At 45.1% G+C, this 14,367-nt stretch overlaps 1 protein-coding gene across 1 annotated transcript in view; it reads right to left on the bottom strand.

Annotated features, from left to right (window-relative positions):
• Nucleotides 1–14,367, bottom strand: part of arhgef10la (Rho guanine nucleotide exchange factor (GEF) 10-like a) — a 117,272-nt gene that overhangs the window by 54,456 nt on the left and 48,449 nt on the right. The window contains 1 exon segment of the mRNA XM_064966416.1: nt 14,147–14,247. Within this exon segment, the coding sequence (XP_064822488.1) occupies nt 14,147–14,247 (101 nt within the window).

Genomic DNA, 14,367 nt, shown 5'->3' with positions numbered 1-14,367 from the left:
GTTGGGCTATTTAGTGTTTGGGTTGCAATCATGTATAAAATCTTCATACAGTTCCTGCAGAGGATTTCTTAATGATCCCCCTCTGAGATGACCTCTGAGTCTGTCTCAGATATAGCCTTTCCCAGGGATGATCAGGGCTTTGAGGGTCATTCATTAAAAGGCTGTAATTGAAGGCATATTGCCAGGACTGGTTGGTGTGGGTCAGAGGGTCCACTGCTTTCCTTTGCACCTGAACCGCTCAGCAACTTTCTTCAGCTAATCATTCAATTAGTATGAATAACACTCCGCTATGTCCGCCGTCCAAGTGATTATTGGGTCAGCAAAGGTATTGGTCCTGCTGTTGTTATTTGTCGTGGAAGGTGTTATTAAATATGATTAAATACCTGACTAAGCCCAAGGCCGTGTTTACCCATTCTGATTTCCATAAGTACTGTGTGCATGAAGGACGGGAGAAGTGAAATGCTGCCAGTGTGTGTGAACACACCCTGTCTCTGGCCTTCAGCCTTTACTATGTATTAATGACGACAAATAATGGTGCCTACCCTTCGGAACAAATGGTAAATACAGAGCCATTCTATCAGAGGCCTTAATGAGGACAGACAGTCACTTCACACACACACACAGGGGCAAAGTCACTAATGAATCCGAGATAAAGCATTCTATTCACATAAGACCCCCTAAACCTTTCACAGACAGAGCAGAAAGCCAGAGCTCCACAGCCAAATCCCTATCTTTCTGTCTCTATCTCTCTCTCCCCCTCTCTCTGTTTCTCGCTCTCTCTGTTTCTCGCTCTCTCTGTTTCTCGCTCTCTGCAGCTGCCATTATTCTGTTTGATGAAGGGATGTAAACTGAAGCCTCATGGAGAATGATAAACAACAACAACAATGAGTCTCATCAGGAGGTCTGAATGAAAGAGAGCGGAAAGAGAGAGCTTGGGCTAGCCACTTAGTACACCACTGGTCAGTACACCACTGCCAAAGCCTTGAATAGATCAGTTGTGACGGCTCACACTCCATCACAAAAAATTGCTGGCAGGAGCTGCGTGTGGAAGCTTTCAGATGTCAACCACTCGAAATGAAACCTTAGTACCAATACACTAAGGATGGATACTGAGGTTGGATACTGTGGAGGTTAAACAGTCATCCACTCCAGTCTTGAATGCAGCTATGGGGCTCCTTCACTATTCCACCTGGCTGCCCTGATAATGTTTACTCATCATAAATATTTCCCACATTTGAGCACAGTGAGATGTTGAGATAATCTTTGCAGTCTGACAGATACATTTTGGGGTGTGGAAATTCTAAAGTTTAGCAATGCTGTATAATTACATCAAATAATACACTGCTCAAAAAAATTAAGGGAACACTAAAATAACACATCCTAGATCTGAATGAATGAAATATTCTTTACATAGTTGAATATGTTGACAACGAAATCACACAAAAATTATCAATGGAAATCAAATTCATCAACCCATGGAGGTCTGGATTTGGAGTCACACTCAAAATTAAAGTGGAAAACCACACTACAGGCTGATCTAACTTTGATGGAATGTCCTTAAAACAAGTCAAAATGAGGCTCAGTAGTGTATCTGGCCTCCACGTGCCTGTATGACCTCCCTACAACGTCTGGGCATGCTCCTGATGAGGTGACGGATGGTCTCCTGAGGGATCTCCTCCCAGACCTAGACTAAAGCATCCGCCAACTCCTGGACAGTCTGTGGTGCCACGGGGCGTTGGTGGATGGAGCGAGACATGATGTCCCAGATGTGCTCAATTGGATTCAGGTCTGGGGAACGGGCGGGCCAGTCCATAGCATCAATGCCTTCCTCTTGCAGGAACTGCTGACACACTCCAGCCACATGAGGTCTAGCATTGTCTTGCATTAGGAGGAACCCAGGGCCAACCGCACCAGCATATGGTCTCACAAGGGGTCTGAGGATCTCACCTCGGTACCTTATGGAAGTCAGGCTACCTCTGGCGAGCACATGGAGGGCTGTGCGGACCCCCAAAGAAATGCCACCCCACACCATGACTGACCCACCGCCAAACCAGTCATGCTGGAGGATGTTGCAGGCAGCAGAACGTTCTCCACGGCGTCTCCAGACTGTCACGTCTGTCACATGTGCTCAGTGTGAACCTGCTTTCATCTGTGAAGAGCACAGGGCGCAAGTGGCGAATTTGCCAATCTTGGTGTTCTCTGGCAAATGCCAAACGTCCTGCACTGTGTTGGGCTGTGTTGGGCTGTCGGGCCCTCATACCACCCTCATGGAGTCTGTTTCTGACCATTTGAGCAGACACATGCACATTTGTGGCCTGCTGGAGGTCATTTTGCAGGGCTCTGGCAGTGCTCCTCCAGCTCCTCCTTGCACAAAGGCCGAGGTAGCGGTCCTGCTGCTGGGTTGTTGCCCTCCTACGGCCTCCTCCACGTCTCCTGATGTACTGGCCTGTCTCCTGGTAGCGCCTCCATGCTCTGGACACTACGCTGACAGACACAGCAAACTTTCTTGCCACATCTCGCATTGATGTGCCATCCTGGATGAGCTGCACTACCTGAGCCACTTGTGTGGGTTGTAGACTCCGTCTCATGCCACCACTAGAGTGAAAGCACCGCCAGCATTCAAAAGTGACCAAAACATCAGCCAGGAAGCATAGGAACTGAGAAGTGGTCTGTGGTCACCACCTGCAGAACCAGTCCTTTATTGGGGGTGTCTTGCTAAATGCCTATAATTTCCACCTGTTGTCTATTCCATTTGCACAACAGCATGTGAAATGTATTGTCAATCAGTGTTGCTTCCTAAGTGGACAGTTTGATTTCACAGAAGTGTGATTGACTTGGAGTTACATTGTGTTGTTTAAGTGTTCCCTTTATTTTTTTGAGCACTGTATATTGAAATGGATGTTGCTTGAGCAAAGCAAATGAATTGCAGTTGCCATAACAACACTCGCATAACAGTTTCTTTGGACCCCAGCAAGGTCGGAGTTTGTCCCCCAAAAATTGAATGTGTCAAAAAATATTGAAAAATGACACATCAAATAGCCTAGCAATGAGGGAAAATGTAGTTGGCTTGAGGATAAATTCAGCCACTCTGCTATTTATTGTTGAAATCAGCAGGTTTTGTTTGGCTAATAGCTTACACAAATGGGCTGCAATAATCAAAGTAAATTACATTAAATCCAACTTGAGAGCTCCCTGGGCTCCTGAAATCCTCCTTTTTTGTGTGCAAATGTTTTCACCACAGCCTGTAGGTTCAGGTTGAGGGCCCGACTGTTTTGCCAACCCAGACAGTCATCCTGAGACATTCTGCATTATATGTCCATTGCGCTGTACACAATTTAAACTTGGTCTTGAATGATGCACGCCAAGATATAGAAGAAATACGGGACTGTTGATAATTGCAACCACACAACTCAAACACCAGTTCACTAGTATGAACAAAATCGCAAACCGCTTTTTTTGTTCAAGCCCTCAAACTGTTGTCCTCTAAATATGATAATCTGTTTGCATCTGCTGTCACAATATTCGTAGGTGGAAGGTGAAGAGGACCAAGGTGCAGCGTGGTAAGTGTTCGTGATGTTTAATAAAATAAACAGAACACTAAATGACCAAAAACAAAAGTTCTGAATGGTAAACACAGACATAAAAAAGGAACTACTTTGCTGGAAGCGCTGGACAGGAGGGAGACTCTGGAAGCGCTGGACAGGGGGGAGACTCTGGAAGCGCTGGACAGGGGGGAGACTCTGGAAGCGCTGGACAGGGGGAGACTCTGGAAGCGCTGGACAGGGGGGAGACTCTGGAAGCGCTGGACAGGGGGGAGACTCTGGAAGCGCTGGACAGGGGGAGACTCTGGAAGCGCTGGACAGGAGGGAGACTCTGGAAGCGCTGGACAGGAGGGAGACTCTGGAAGCGCTGGACAGGAGGGAGCACCTGGAGGGAGGAGATGGACAGACAGCCTGGTGCGTGGGGCTGCCACCGGAGGCCTGGTGCGTGGAGGAGGCACCGGATGGACCGGACCGTGGAGGCACACTGCAGGTCTCGAGCACCGAGCCTGCACAACCTGTCCTGGATGGATAATCCCCGTAGCCCGGCAAGTGCGGCGGAGTAGAACAGACCGCACTGGGCTGTACTGGCGAACCGGGGACACCGTGCGTAGGGCTGGTGCCATATAACCCGGGCCGAGGAGAAGCACTGGAGACCAGATGCGCTAAGCCAGCTTCATTGCTCCTGGCTCGATGCCCACTCTAGACCGGGCGATACAAGGAAATGCGATGTAGCCCACCGGGCTATGCCTGCGCACTGCGCCTCACGGCATAGCACAGTGCCTGCCTCTCATCCATGTTGCGCTGCCGTGCTAACTCCTCATAACGCCACCACTCAGCTTTAGCTGCCTCCAGCTCTTCACGGGGGTGGCGATATTCCCCAGCCTGTGCCCAGGGTCCCTCACCGTCCAAAATCTCCTCCCATGTCCAGGAGTTCAGAACCCTCTGCTCCTGGTTACCACGCTGCTTGGTCCGGTTGTGGTGGGTGGTTCTGTAACGATATTCGTAGGTGGAAGGTGAAGAGGACCAAGGTGCAGCGTTGTAAGTGTTCACAATGTTTAATAAAATAAACAGAACACTAAATGACCAAAAACAACAAAGAGTGAACGACACGAAACAGTTCTGTATGGTAAACACAGACTAACTAAGGTCAGGACGTGACATCTGCCAATTGATTGGCTGTCCAGTAACCAGACGACCTGTCCCCAGATCTTCCTATACAGTTCATCTCTGTCCGTAACGTGTTGAGGCCGGCTATTAAGAAGAATGAGAGGCTCAATTAAAGATGTTGCAGAATAGCTGTATTTGAAGCACCATTCACTGCAGTATCCCTGAAGTTGCTACAGCAATCAAGCTGTTTTTACCATCCTGTAACTGTCGTTTCTGCAGAGAGATTGTTTGCTAAACTAAAACTCATAAACTAGCTAAGAAACATTATGCTCCAGGTCTGATATGCGCTTTTGAAAGCCTGAGTAAGCTCCTCTCCTTGAACTGGCACCGTCGTATCCTTGACCACAGCATTTTACACTATATACACCTTATACACTATATATACAAAAGTATGTGGACACCCCTTCAAATTAGTGGATTTGGCTATTTCAGCCACACTCTTGTTGCTGACAGGTGTATAAAATCGTGCACACAGCCATGCAATCTCCATAGACAAACATTTGCCTTACTGAAGAGCTCAGGGACTTTCAACATGGCACCATCATAGGATGCCACCTTTCCAAAAAGTCAGTTCAAATTTCTGCACTGCTAGAGCTCAACTCTAAGTGATGTTATTGTGAAGTGGAAACATCTGGAGCAACAACGGCTCAGCCACAAAGTGGTACAGTAGGCCACACAATCTCACAGAATGAGGACGGCTGAGTGCTGAAGCATGTAGCGCATAAACATTGTCTGTCCTCGGTTGTAATACTCACTACAAGTTACAAACTGCCTCTAGAAGATACGTCAGCTCAAGAACTGTTTGTCGGGAGCTTCATGAAATTAATTTCCATGGCGAAGCAGCCTCCCACAAGCCTAAGATCACCATGTGTAATGCCAAACATCGGCTGGAGTGGTGTAAAGATCGTCGCCATTGGACTCTGAAGCAGTGGAAACTGGAGTGATGAATCATGGATCACCATCTGGCAGTCCGACGGACGAATCTGGGTTTTGCGGATGGCAGGAGAAAGCTGCCTGCCCCAATGCATAGTGGCAACTGTAAAGTTTGGAGGAGGAATAATGGTCTGGAGTTGTTTTTTATGGTTCGGGCTAGGCCCATTTGTGGCAGCAGTTTGGGGAAGGCCCTTTCCTGTTCCAGCATGACAATGCCCCCATGCACTAAGCAAGGTCCATACAGAAATGGTTTGTTGAGATTGTGCAGGTCAGTCAAGTTCTTCCACACCAGAGCTCTGACCTCACCCCCATCGAACAGCTTTGGAATTAATTGGAACACCGATTGCAAGCCAGGTCTAATCCCCCAACATCAGCACTTTGTGATAACAGATCATGGAAAAAAGGCTTTATAAATACATTTCATTGATTGATCAGTGCCGACCTCACTAATGCTCTTGTGGCTGAATGACAGCAGGTCCCCACAGCAATGTTCCAAAAGCTAGTGGAAAATGTCCCACTGTGGAGGCTGTTATAGCAGCAAAGACCAACTCCATACTAATGCCATTTATTTTTGAGTGAGATGTTTGACGAGCAGGTGTCCACATACACTAAAAATATGTTCAATCAGTAAAAACTATATTTTTCAAGGCCTGAGAAACATTTTCAGTCACATTCCTGAAGCCCAAGAAACTGAAGCACTAGTACAGTAGGAAGTTTACATACACTTAGGTTGGAATCATTGAAACTCGTTTTTCAACCACTCCACAAATTTCTTGTTTTAACAAACTATAGTTTTGGCAAGTCGTTTAGGACATCTACTTTGTGTCGTTTTTCCAAAAATTGTTTACAGACAGATTATTTCACTTATGATTCACTGTATCACAATTCCAGGGGGTCAGAAGTTTACATACACTAAGTTGACTGTGCCTTTAAACAGCTTGGAAAATTCCAGAAAACGATGTCATGGCTTTCGAAGGTTCTGATTTTTAATTGACACCATTTGAGTCAATTGGAGGTGTACCTGTGGATGTATTTCAAGGCCTACCTTCAAACTCAGTGCCTCTTTGCTTGACGTCATGGGAAAATCCTAACAAATGAGCCAAGACCTCAGATAAAAAAATTGTAGACCTCCACAACTCTCGTTCACCCTTGGGAGCAATTTCCAAATGCCTGAAGGTACCACATTTATCTGTACAAACAACAGTAAGCAAGTATACACACCATGGGACCACGCAGCCGTCAAACCGCTCAGTAAGGAGACACGTTCTGACTCCTAGAGATGAACGTACTTTGGTGCGAAAAGTGCAAATCAATCCCAGAACAACAGCAAAGGATCTTGTGAAGATGCTGGAGGAAACAGGTACAACAGTATCTATATCCACAGTAAAACGAGTCCTATATCGACATAACCTGAAAGGCCTCTCAGCAAGGAAGAAGCCACTGCCCCAAAACCGCCATAAAAAAGCCAGACTATGGTTTGCAACTGAACATGGGGACAAAGATCATACTTTTTGGAGAAATGTCCTCTGGTCTGATGAAACAAAAATAGAACTGTTTGGCCATAATGACCATCATTATGTTTGGAGGAAAAAAGGGGAGGCTTGCAAGCCAAAGAACACCATCCCAACCGTGAAGCACGTGGGTGGCAGCATCATGTTGCGAGTGTGCTTTGCTGCAGGAGGGACTGGTGGACTTCACAAAATAGATGGCATCATGAGGCAGGAAAATTATGTGAATATATTGAAACAACATCTCTAGACATCAGTCAGGAAGTTAAAGCTTGGTCACAAACGGGTCTTCCAAATGGACAATGACCCCAAGCATACTTCCAGAGTTGTAGTAAAATGCCTTAAGGACAAAAAGTGTGTGAGAGCAAGGAGGCCTGCAAACCTGACTCAGTTATACCAGCTCTGTCCGGAGGAATGGGCCAAAATTCACCCAACTTATTGTTGGAAGCGTGTGGAAGGCTACCCAAAACATTTGACCCAAGTTAAACAATTTAAAAGCAATGCTACCAAATACTAATTGAATGGATGTAAACTTCTGACCCACTGGGAATGTGATGAACGAAATAAAAGCTGAAATGAATCATTCTCTCTACTATTATTCTGACATTTAACATTCTTAAAATAAAGTGGGGATCCTAACTGACCTAAGACAGGACATTTTTACTAGGGTTAAATGACAGGAATTGTGAAAAAGTTGAAATGTATTGGCTAAGGTGTATGTAAACTTCCAACTTCAACTGTCCATACATATGTAAATTATAAAGGTTAATACGGATGACTTTTTGGATGGTTAATGTCAAAACTATGTATTAAATTAAAGAAAATAGACATAGATGACAGGCACATGGGTCCCCAGAGTTCGTGGGCCCCCCTGCCTTGCACTGGCTGCAGGGCTGTTTGGTATGCCACCGCATAACAACCAGAATACATAACATGAATCCTCCTGCTTTGAAATTGAAGGAGATTGACCAATGCCATTGTGGTAATTGCTACAGTACTTGAAACTGCAGCATGTAAGGACAATTATTTGTACCTACAGCATTGTACAGAAAGCACATGGCCTGTCTCCTGTATTCTGCTCCCTGGTGCTTCACCATAGTGCTGGCTAGCAGTGGATTAAGAGGGCGTGTCAGAGTGTGTGCCGGGACGGTCAAGCCACACTCCACTTCTCAGGCGTTGTCTATTGATCGGCTGCTGGGGAGGAGAGTCTGACACACTTAGAGATAGCAGGGTAACCGCAGGCAACAGCCCCCTGCCTGCCCTCTGCTCCCTGTGGTGGGACTGATTGCTTGTCTCAATCATCCTTTCCACACACCCCCTCCCCCTTCCCTCCTTTCAATATCGCTCTTCATGCCTCCATCCATTCCTCCGTCTCTCTGTCTCAGCGCCTCATCAAATCAGCAGTCCTAACCCTGCCTGGAAAGGCTGGAGGTCCGTACATTGAAATAGCAATTAATTGCTCTACAAAGAATCAACCCATTCATTAAGCTATGCTCTTGGCTATGTTATTATAGGACCCCCTCAGAAAGAGTAGGCTAACTTGAAGCGGCATGGGAGATGCTGTGGAACACGTTGCTTTCCCCAATTCATATTATTAATGGCACCCAGAGCTCTGAGTGCGCTGCAGCGCCGATGTGGGGCAATTCTCCCATTCCATTTCCAGGCCTCATAACTGCACCATATGTGGTCTAAAAGTGACAAATGTTGTTTACTGGAGGCATCTGTTCTATATTCTATCTGTGATGTTATGCCTCGGTGCTGGTCCCATCCTAAGTAAAAACTATCTCTACATCAGCAAACTTTTCATATCTGGCAGATTTCCGTACTGTATATATAATGTCAATGCCCAAGACAAAGAGCTACACTAAAAGACAACTCATGCTATAAATGTGCTTCAAATTGTACCTCAGGCATACAATTATATTCCTGTACTGTAGCTTAAGTGTAAGAACTGAGATGAGATGTGTGTTTTGAAAGTACACTTTGGGGATAGCATTTGGAACGACGCGTATTCTGTGCAGTACAGTAAGGAGTGTACATGAAAACATACCTGAGGGATATAAGTGTGTTAAATAAATGGCGGTAACAGTCATAAACGCTGGTACAGAGTTTGGCTCCAAAATGAGCTTTGTGATGTCTAATCGCTCACTAAATCATGCATAAAAGCGTTTGCTATTTGGGGCATCAGCCATTTGGAGACATTTTGGAGCATTGCACTCCTCTGTCCATACAGGATACAGCTGAGTGGAGTGCAACTGCTGATTGAACTGAAGGACTCCCCAGGGCGTGCATCAGGCCTGCATTACCATGAAATGACAGGAGAGCCTAGTGACTGCAGGCCATGCGTAAAATCGCATCAACAACTCCCTTATTGTAATTACATTTGGTTAAATGGGGAAGGCAAAGTGTGTGTTTAATGCAATTAACATGTAATTGACATTCTGGCCAGGTTGGTGTCGATTCATTCTCTTTCACACCAGAGATTCAACAAACAACACCTCAATGGATTTTCCCCTAAATATGGAAATATGGCATGGAAACCTGCATAGACACATTTTCTCGGTGTTGATAAGTCTCTAAACCTATAGTTCTAATCTATGTAACTACCGCAATAATGCATAGTGAGCATTACCTGTGACATTAGGAAGCCAGAGAAATAAATGGATATGGAGTGCATACAAGCAGGTAAAGTGATGGAGAGAAAGTCTTAGGGCAGGTTGTGATGTTTTGTATTAAAAACATTCCAAAGATTGAAATCTAAATAGGCTGTTGAAAATGCATGTCCCTCTCACTGAATCTGTGCTTCAGGGATCTTTACCCTTAGACCCCAAAAACCACGTATTAGTGTCAGCCCAGATTGTTATTTGCTCATCACCATAAAAACATTTTGTGAAGCATCGTGAGCTTGGCATTGGGGAGGGTTGCCGTTGTTGTGCAGCCAGTGTATTCTGCAAAAACATTCACTCTCCTAGTAATGGATGACTTTTTGATTTTATTAGGATCCCCATTTGCTGACTCCAATGGCGATAGCAAGTCTTACTGGGGCCAAAAATGAAAAAGACATTACAGACAAAAGGGACATTACAGACAAAAGACTTTATAATTTACATACATTTAAAAACATGAACATGTAGTGTGCGCGCATCTATCAATTACACATACATGTCAGTACATACACACAAAAATCAAGTCACATGGGGGAGAGGCGTTGTACCGTGAGGTGTTGCTTTATTTCGTTTTTGAAAGCAGATTTGCTGTTCCCTTGTGCTACATAAGATGGAAGGGAGTCTCACGCAATCATGGCTCTGTATAATACTGTATGTTTCCTTGAATTTGTTCTGGACCTGGGAACTGTGAAAAGACCCCTGTTGGCATGTCTGGTGGGGTAAGTGTGTGACGACTATGCAAATCATTTGGAATTTCCAACACATGAATGTTTCTTATAAAAACAAGAAGCGACGCAGTCAGTCTTTCCTCAACTCTTAGCCAATAGAGACTGGCATGCATAGTATTGATATTATCCTTAGGATTACAATGAAGAGCAAAATGTGGCACACTGTTCTGGGCCAGTTGCAGCTTAAAAAAAAAAATCAGGACTTGCTTTGTGGATTGTGGTGTCAAAAAAGCGTCTCTCTTTATCACAGGCAAACTTCTCACCATCTTTACACACAATTAATTAATTGTTTAAGTTTAAGTTTCGACCATGACATTTTACAATCTAGGGTAACACCAAATAATGTAGTCTCTTCAAACTTGCTCAACAGCCACACCATTCATTTCCAGATTACCAAATACAATGCTCTTAGTTTTAGAGATGTTCAAGACCAGTTTATTACTGGCCACCCATTCTAAAACTGACTGCAACTCTTCAAATCAAATCGTATTGGTCACATACACATGGTTAGCAGATGTTAATGCAAGTGTAGCAAAATGCTTGTGCTTCTAGTTCCGACCATGCAGTAATATCTAACAAGTAATCTAACAATTTACACAAGTGTAAAGGAATGAATAGAATTTGTACATATAAATATATGGATGAGCGATGGCCGAACGGCATAAGCAAGATGTAGTAGATGGTATAGAATACAGTATATACATATGAGATGTAGGGTATGCAAACATTATATTAAGTGGCATTGTTTAAAGTAACTGGTGATACTTATTATTAAAGTGGCTAGAGATTTGAGTCAGTATGTTGGCAGCAGCCACTCAATGTTAGTGATGGCTGTTTAACAGTCTGATCGCCTTGAGATAGAAGCTGTTTTTCAGTCTCTCGGTCCCAGCTTTGATGCACCTGTACTGACCTCACCTTCTGGATGATAGCGGGGTGAACAGGCCATGGCTCGGGTGGTTGCTTTCCTTGATGATCTTTTAGGCCTTCCTTTGACATCTGGTGGTGTAGGTGTCCTGGAAGGCAGGATAGTTTGCCCCCGGTGATGCGTTGTGCAGACCTCACTACCCTCTGGAGAGCCTTTTACGGTTGTGGGCGGAGCAGTTGCCGTACCAGGCGGTGATACAGCCCGACAGGATGCTATTGATTGTGCATCTGTAAAAGTTTGTGTGTGTTTTTGGTGACAAGCCAAATTTCTTCAGCCTCATGTGGTTAAAGAGGCGCTGTTGCGCCTTCTTCACCACGCTGCCTGCGTGGGTGGACCATTTCAGTTTGTCCGTGATGTTTACACTGAGGAACTTAAAACTTTCCACCTTCTCCACTAGGTTTGTTTAGAGAGCAGTGATTTCACTAGCAGTGGTTGATGATGCGCATATTGTTGAATCATCAGCATACATGGACACACAGGCTTTGTTTCATGCCAGTGGCAGGTCATTGGTAAAAATAGAAAAGAATAGAGGGCCAAGGGAGCTGCCCTGCAGTACAACACACTTTACATGTTTAACATTAGAGAAGCTTCCATTAAAGACAACCCTCTGTTTTCTACAAGATAGATAGCTCTGAATCCACAATATGGCAGAGGTTGAAAAGCTCTGCCAAAAGGATGATACAAGCACTTGGCAAAAGCTGGGGAAGCGGAGGGAACAACGCAAACCAAAATACCAAACAAATACAAAACAAACCACATCTCCACACTGTTGTTGTCCTAGCTCGTCTTAGAAAACCATTTTGTTTCTACGGTAATGGGATTGAGAATATGCTGCGCAGACTAAAGCTTTCAGAATGGTACTAAAATGTGTTTTGAAAGTAATTTGGCTTTGCATTTCGTCCAATGAGCGACAGGTAGCCTAGTGGTTAGAGCATTGGGCCAGTAGTAGAAAGGTTGTTAGTTCGAATCGCCGAGCTGACAAAGTGAAAAGATCTGTCAATGTGCCCTTGAGCAAAGCAGTTAACCCTAATTGATCCAGGCTCACTGCTAATTATGGCTGACCCTGGCCTTGAGCACACTCTCCGAGGGTGTCTCCGACAGAGTTGGTATATGCAAAAAAAACATATTTCCATTTACCATTTGTATAATACACACTTGTGTGAAACTGGACAAATATAAGCAACCACCAAACAATTATCATATGGGTAGGGTGGTAGCTATGATTGCTATAAACTATCTATATGCTACAGTTTATATAGATCACATGTCCTAATCAGTACTCCTGCTGTGTTGTTGATGTAAGTGTGGGCAGCGGTGAATGGTGATTTTTTTAAATTCCTTTCTGACACAGTCAGACAACATCACAGGCTCTGCTGGAGAGCCTACAGATGTACTCCAGCACACAACCTCACACCCTGTGAGAGCTGCAGCACCATGCAGAGATCCACTTTATTGGTCTTTTCACTGGTATTTCTGAGGACAGATATTCAGATGTCTGATGGAGAAACGAACACCGGGGATAGCCAAACAGACACGACTTTAGCCTATAACACATGACGCTTAATCCCGGCCCCATCAGTCACTGTGTGAGTTGTCCCTTGGGGCTGCACAACAGGATGTTGTTCAATTGCATCTCTGGCTGCTCATCTGTAAAATGCATTTCATGTTGTGGTATTTAATCTGGTTCCAGTAACTTCCTTTGAAACCTTTACAGATCTGTGCGGGAGCTTACTGTGTAACCAACGGCCTCTGGGAGTTAAGCAGCCTAACACAGAGCAGTGCCCAAGCAACACAATATCAGAGCGCTTAGAGAGCAACACCATAGACGCAAAACCATGAGTGGGTTATGTGTGTGCGTGTATGTTTGGATGAGGGTATGCGTGTGTCAGGAGGGAGTGCCTGGGGTGATGGGGAAATAGGAATGATCATCACCCCAGGCACTCCCTCCTGACACAAGCATACCCTCATCCAAACATACACGCACACACATAACCCACTCATGGTTTTGCGGGGAAGCTAGTGTCACCATGGCCAAATAATCAGATTAATATCATGTGCAGTAGCCCTGCCTGGCTCTGCACGGGCCAGTTGATCAGAACATGCTTTGATGAACCTCCCAATGGATGGTCTCCAGAATCAATGGGTGGAGTCAGGCTATACAGCCAGGCTTTCGGTAGTGGCGAGGGGGAGGCTGGAGTGGTAGGCAGTAGGAAAGCACAGTGCTGCTCCCTGCTGGAAAGGGACCAGCGCTGGTGCAGTCCCCTCAGACTGTGAGTGTGCTTTCATGCTCAGCTCAATATGGCCCCGCCTCTGAGGCCAAGCACACATTATACAGAACACACACATTATCCCTGAGGGAGGTCTTTGGTTAATCTGATTCAATAACACATATCACCAGACTTTCACTGAGCCAATGACCATAGAACAAACCACACAGGGCCTGAGCTGGAGCATGTGCCTGAACCACTGTGTCTGATATATTACTGCTATTTTGCAAGTATTTGTAAATTAAATGTTTTAACCACTACTCTATAAAGCCTAAACAACACCACAGAAATCAATTCACCATGTGTAATTTGCAGCTGTAAATATGTATTAAGTACGAAACTGGTGTTTTGTATCCACACCCCATTGATTTCAGTAAGGGTAAGGAAGGGTAATGTTATGTAGTACTCACGCTGTGCGACCTTGGCCAGGTACAGCCGGTTGACCCAGGAGATCTTGCTGAGGGGACTGGGGGTGTTGAAAACCACCATGAAGCTGACAGGACGTCCCGACCTGGAGGGGAATACCCACACACACAACGTAAAACATCTGACTCATGCTCTGTGGGGACCTCATCAAGATCATTGTTCTACTGGCCACAGCAAAGCAGCAGTTAAAAGCCCATTTGTGTTT

Source organism: Oncorhynchus masou, chromosome 5 (assembly GCF_036934945.1).
Source record: "Oncorhynchus masou masou isolate Uvic2021 chromosome 5, UVic_Omas_1.1, whole genome shotgun sequence".
Taxonomy (NCBI): domain Eukaryota; kingdom Metazoa; phylum Chordata; class Actinopteri; order Salmoniformes; family Salmonidae; genus Oncorhynchus; species Oncorhynchus masou.
The sequence above is the reverse complement of the archived record's forward strand: the minus strand, read 5'-3'. Positions and strand labels throughout refer to the sequence as shown.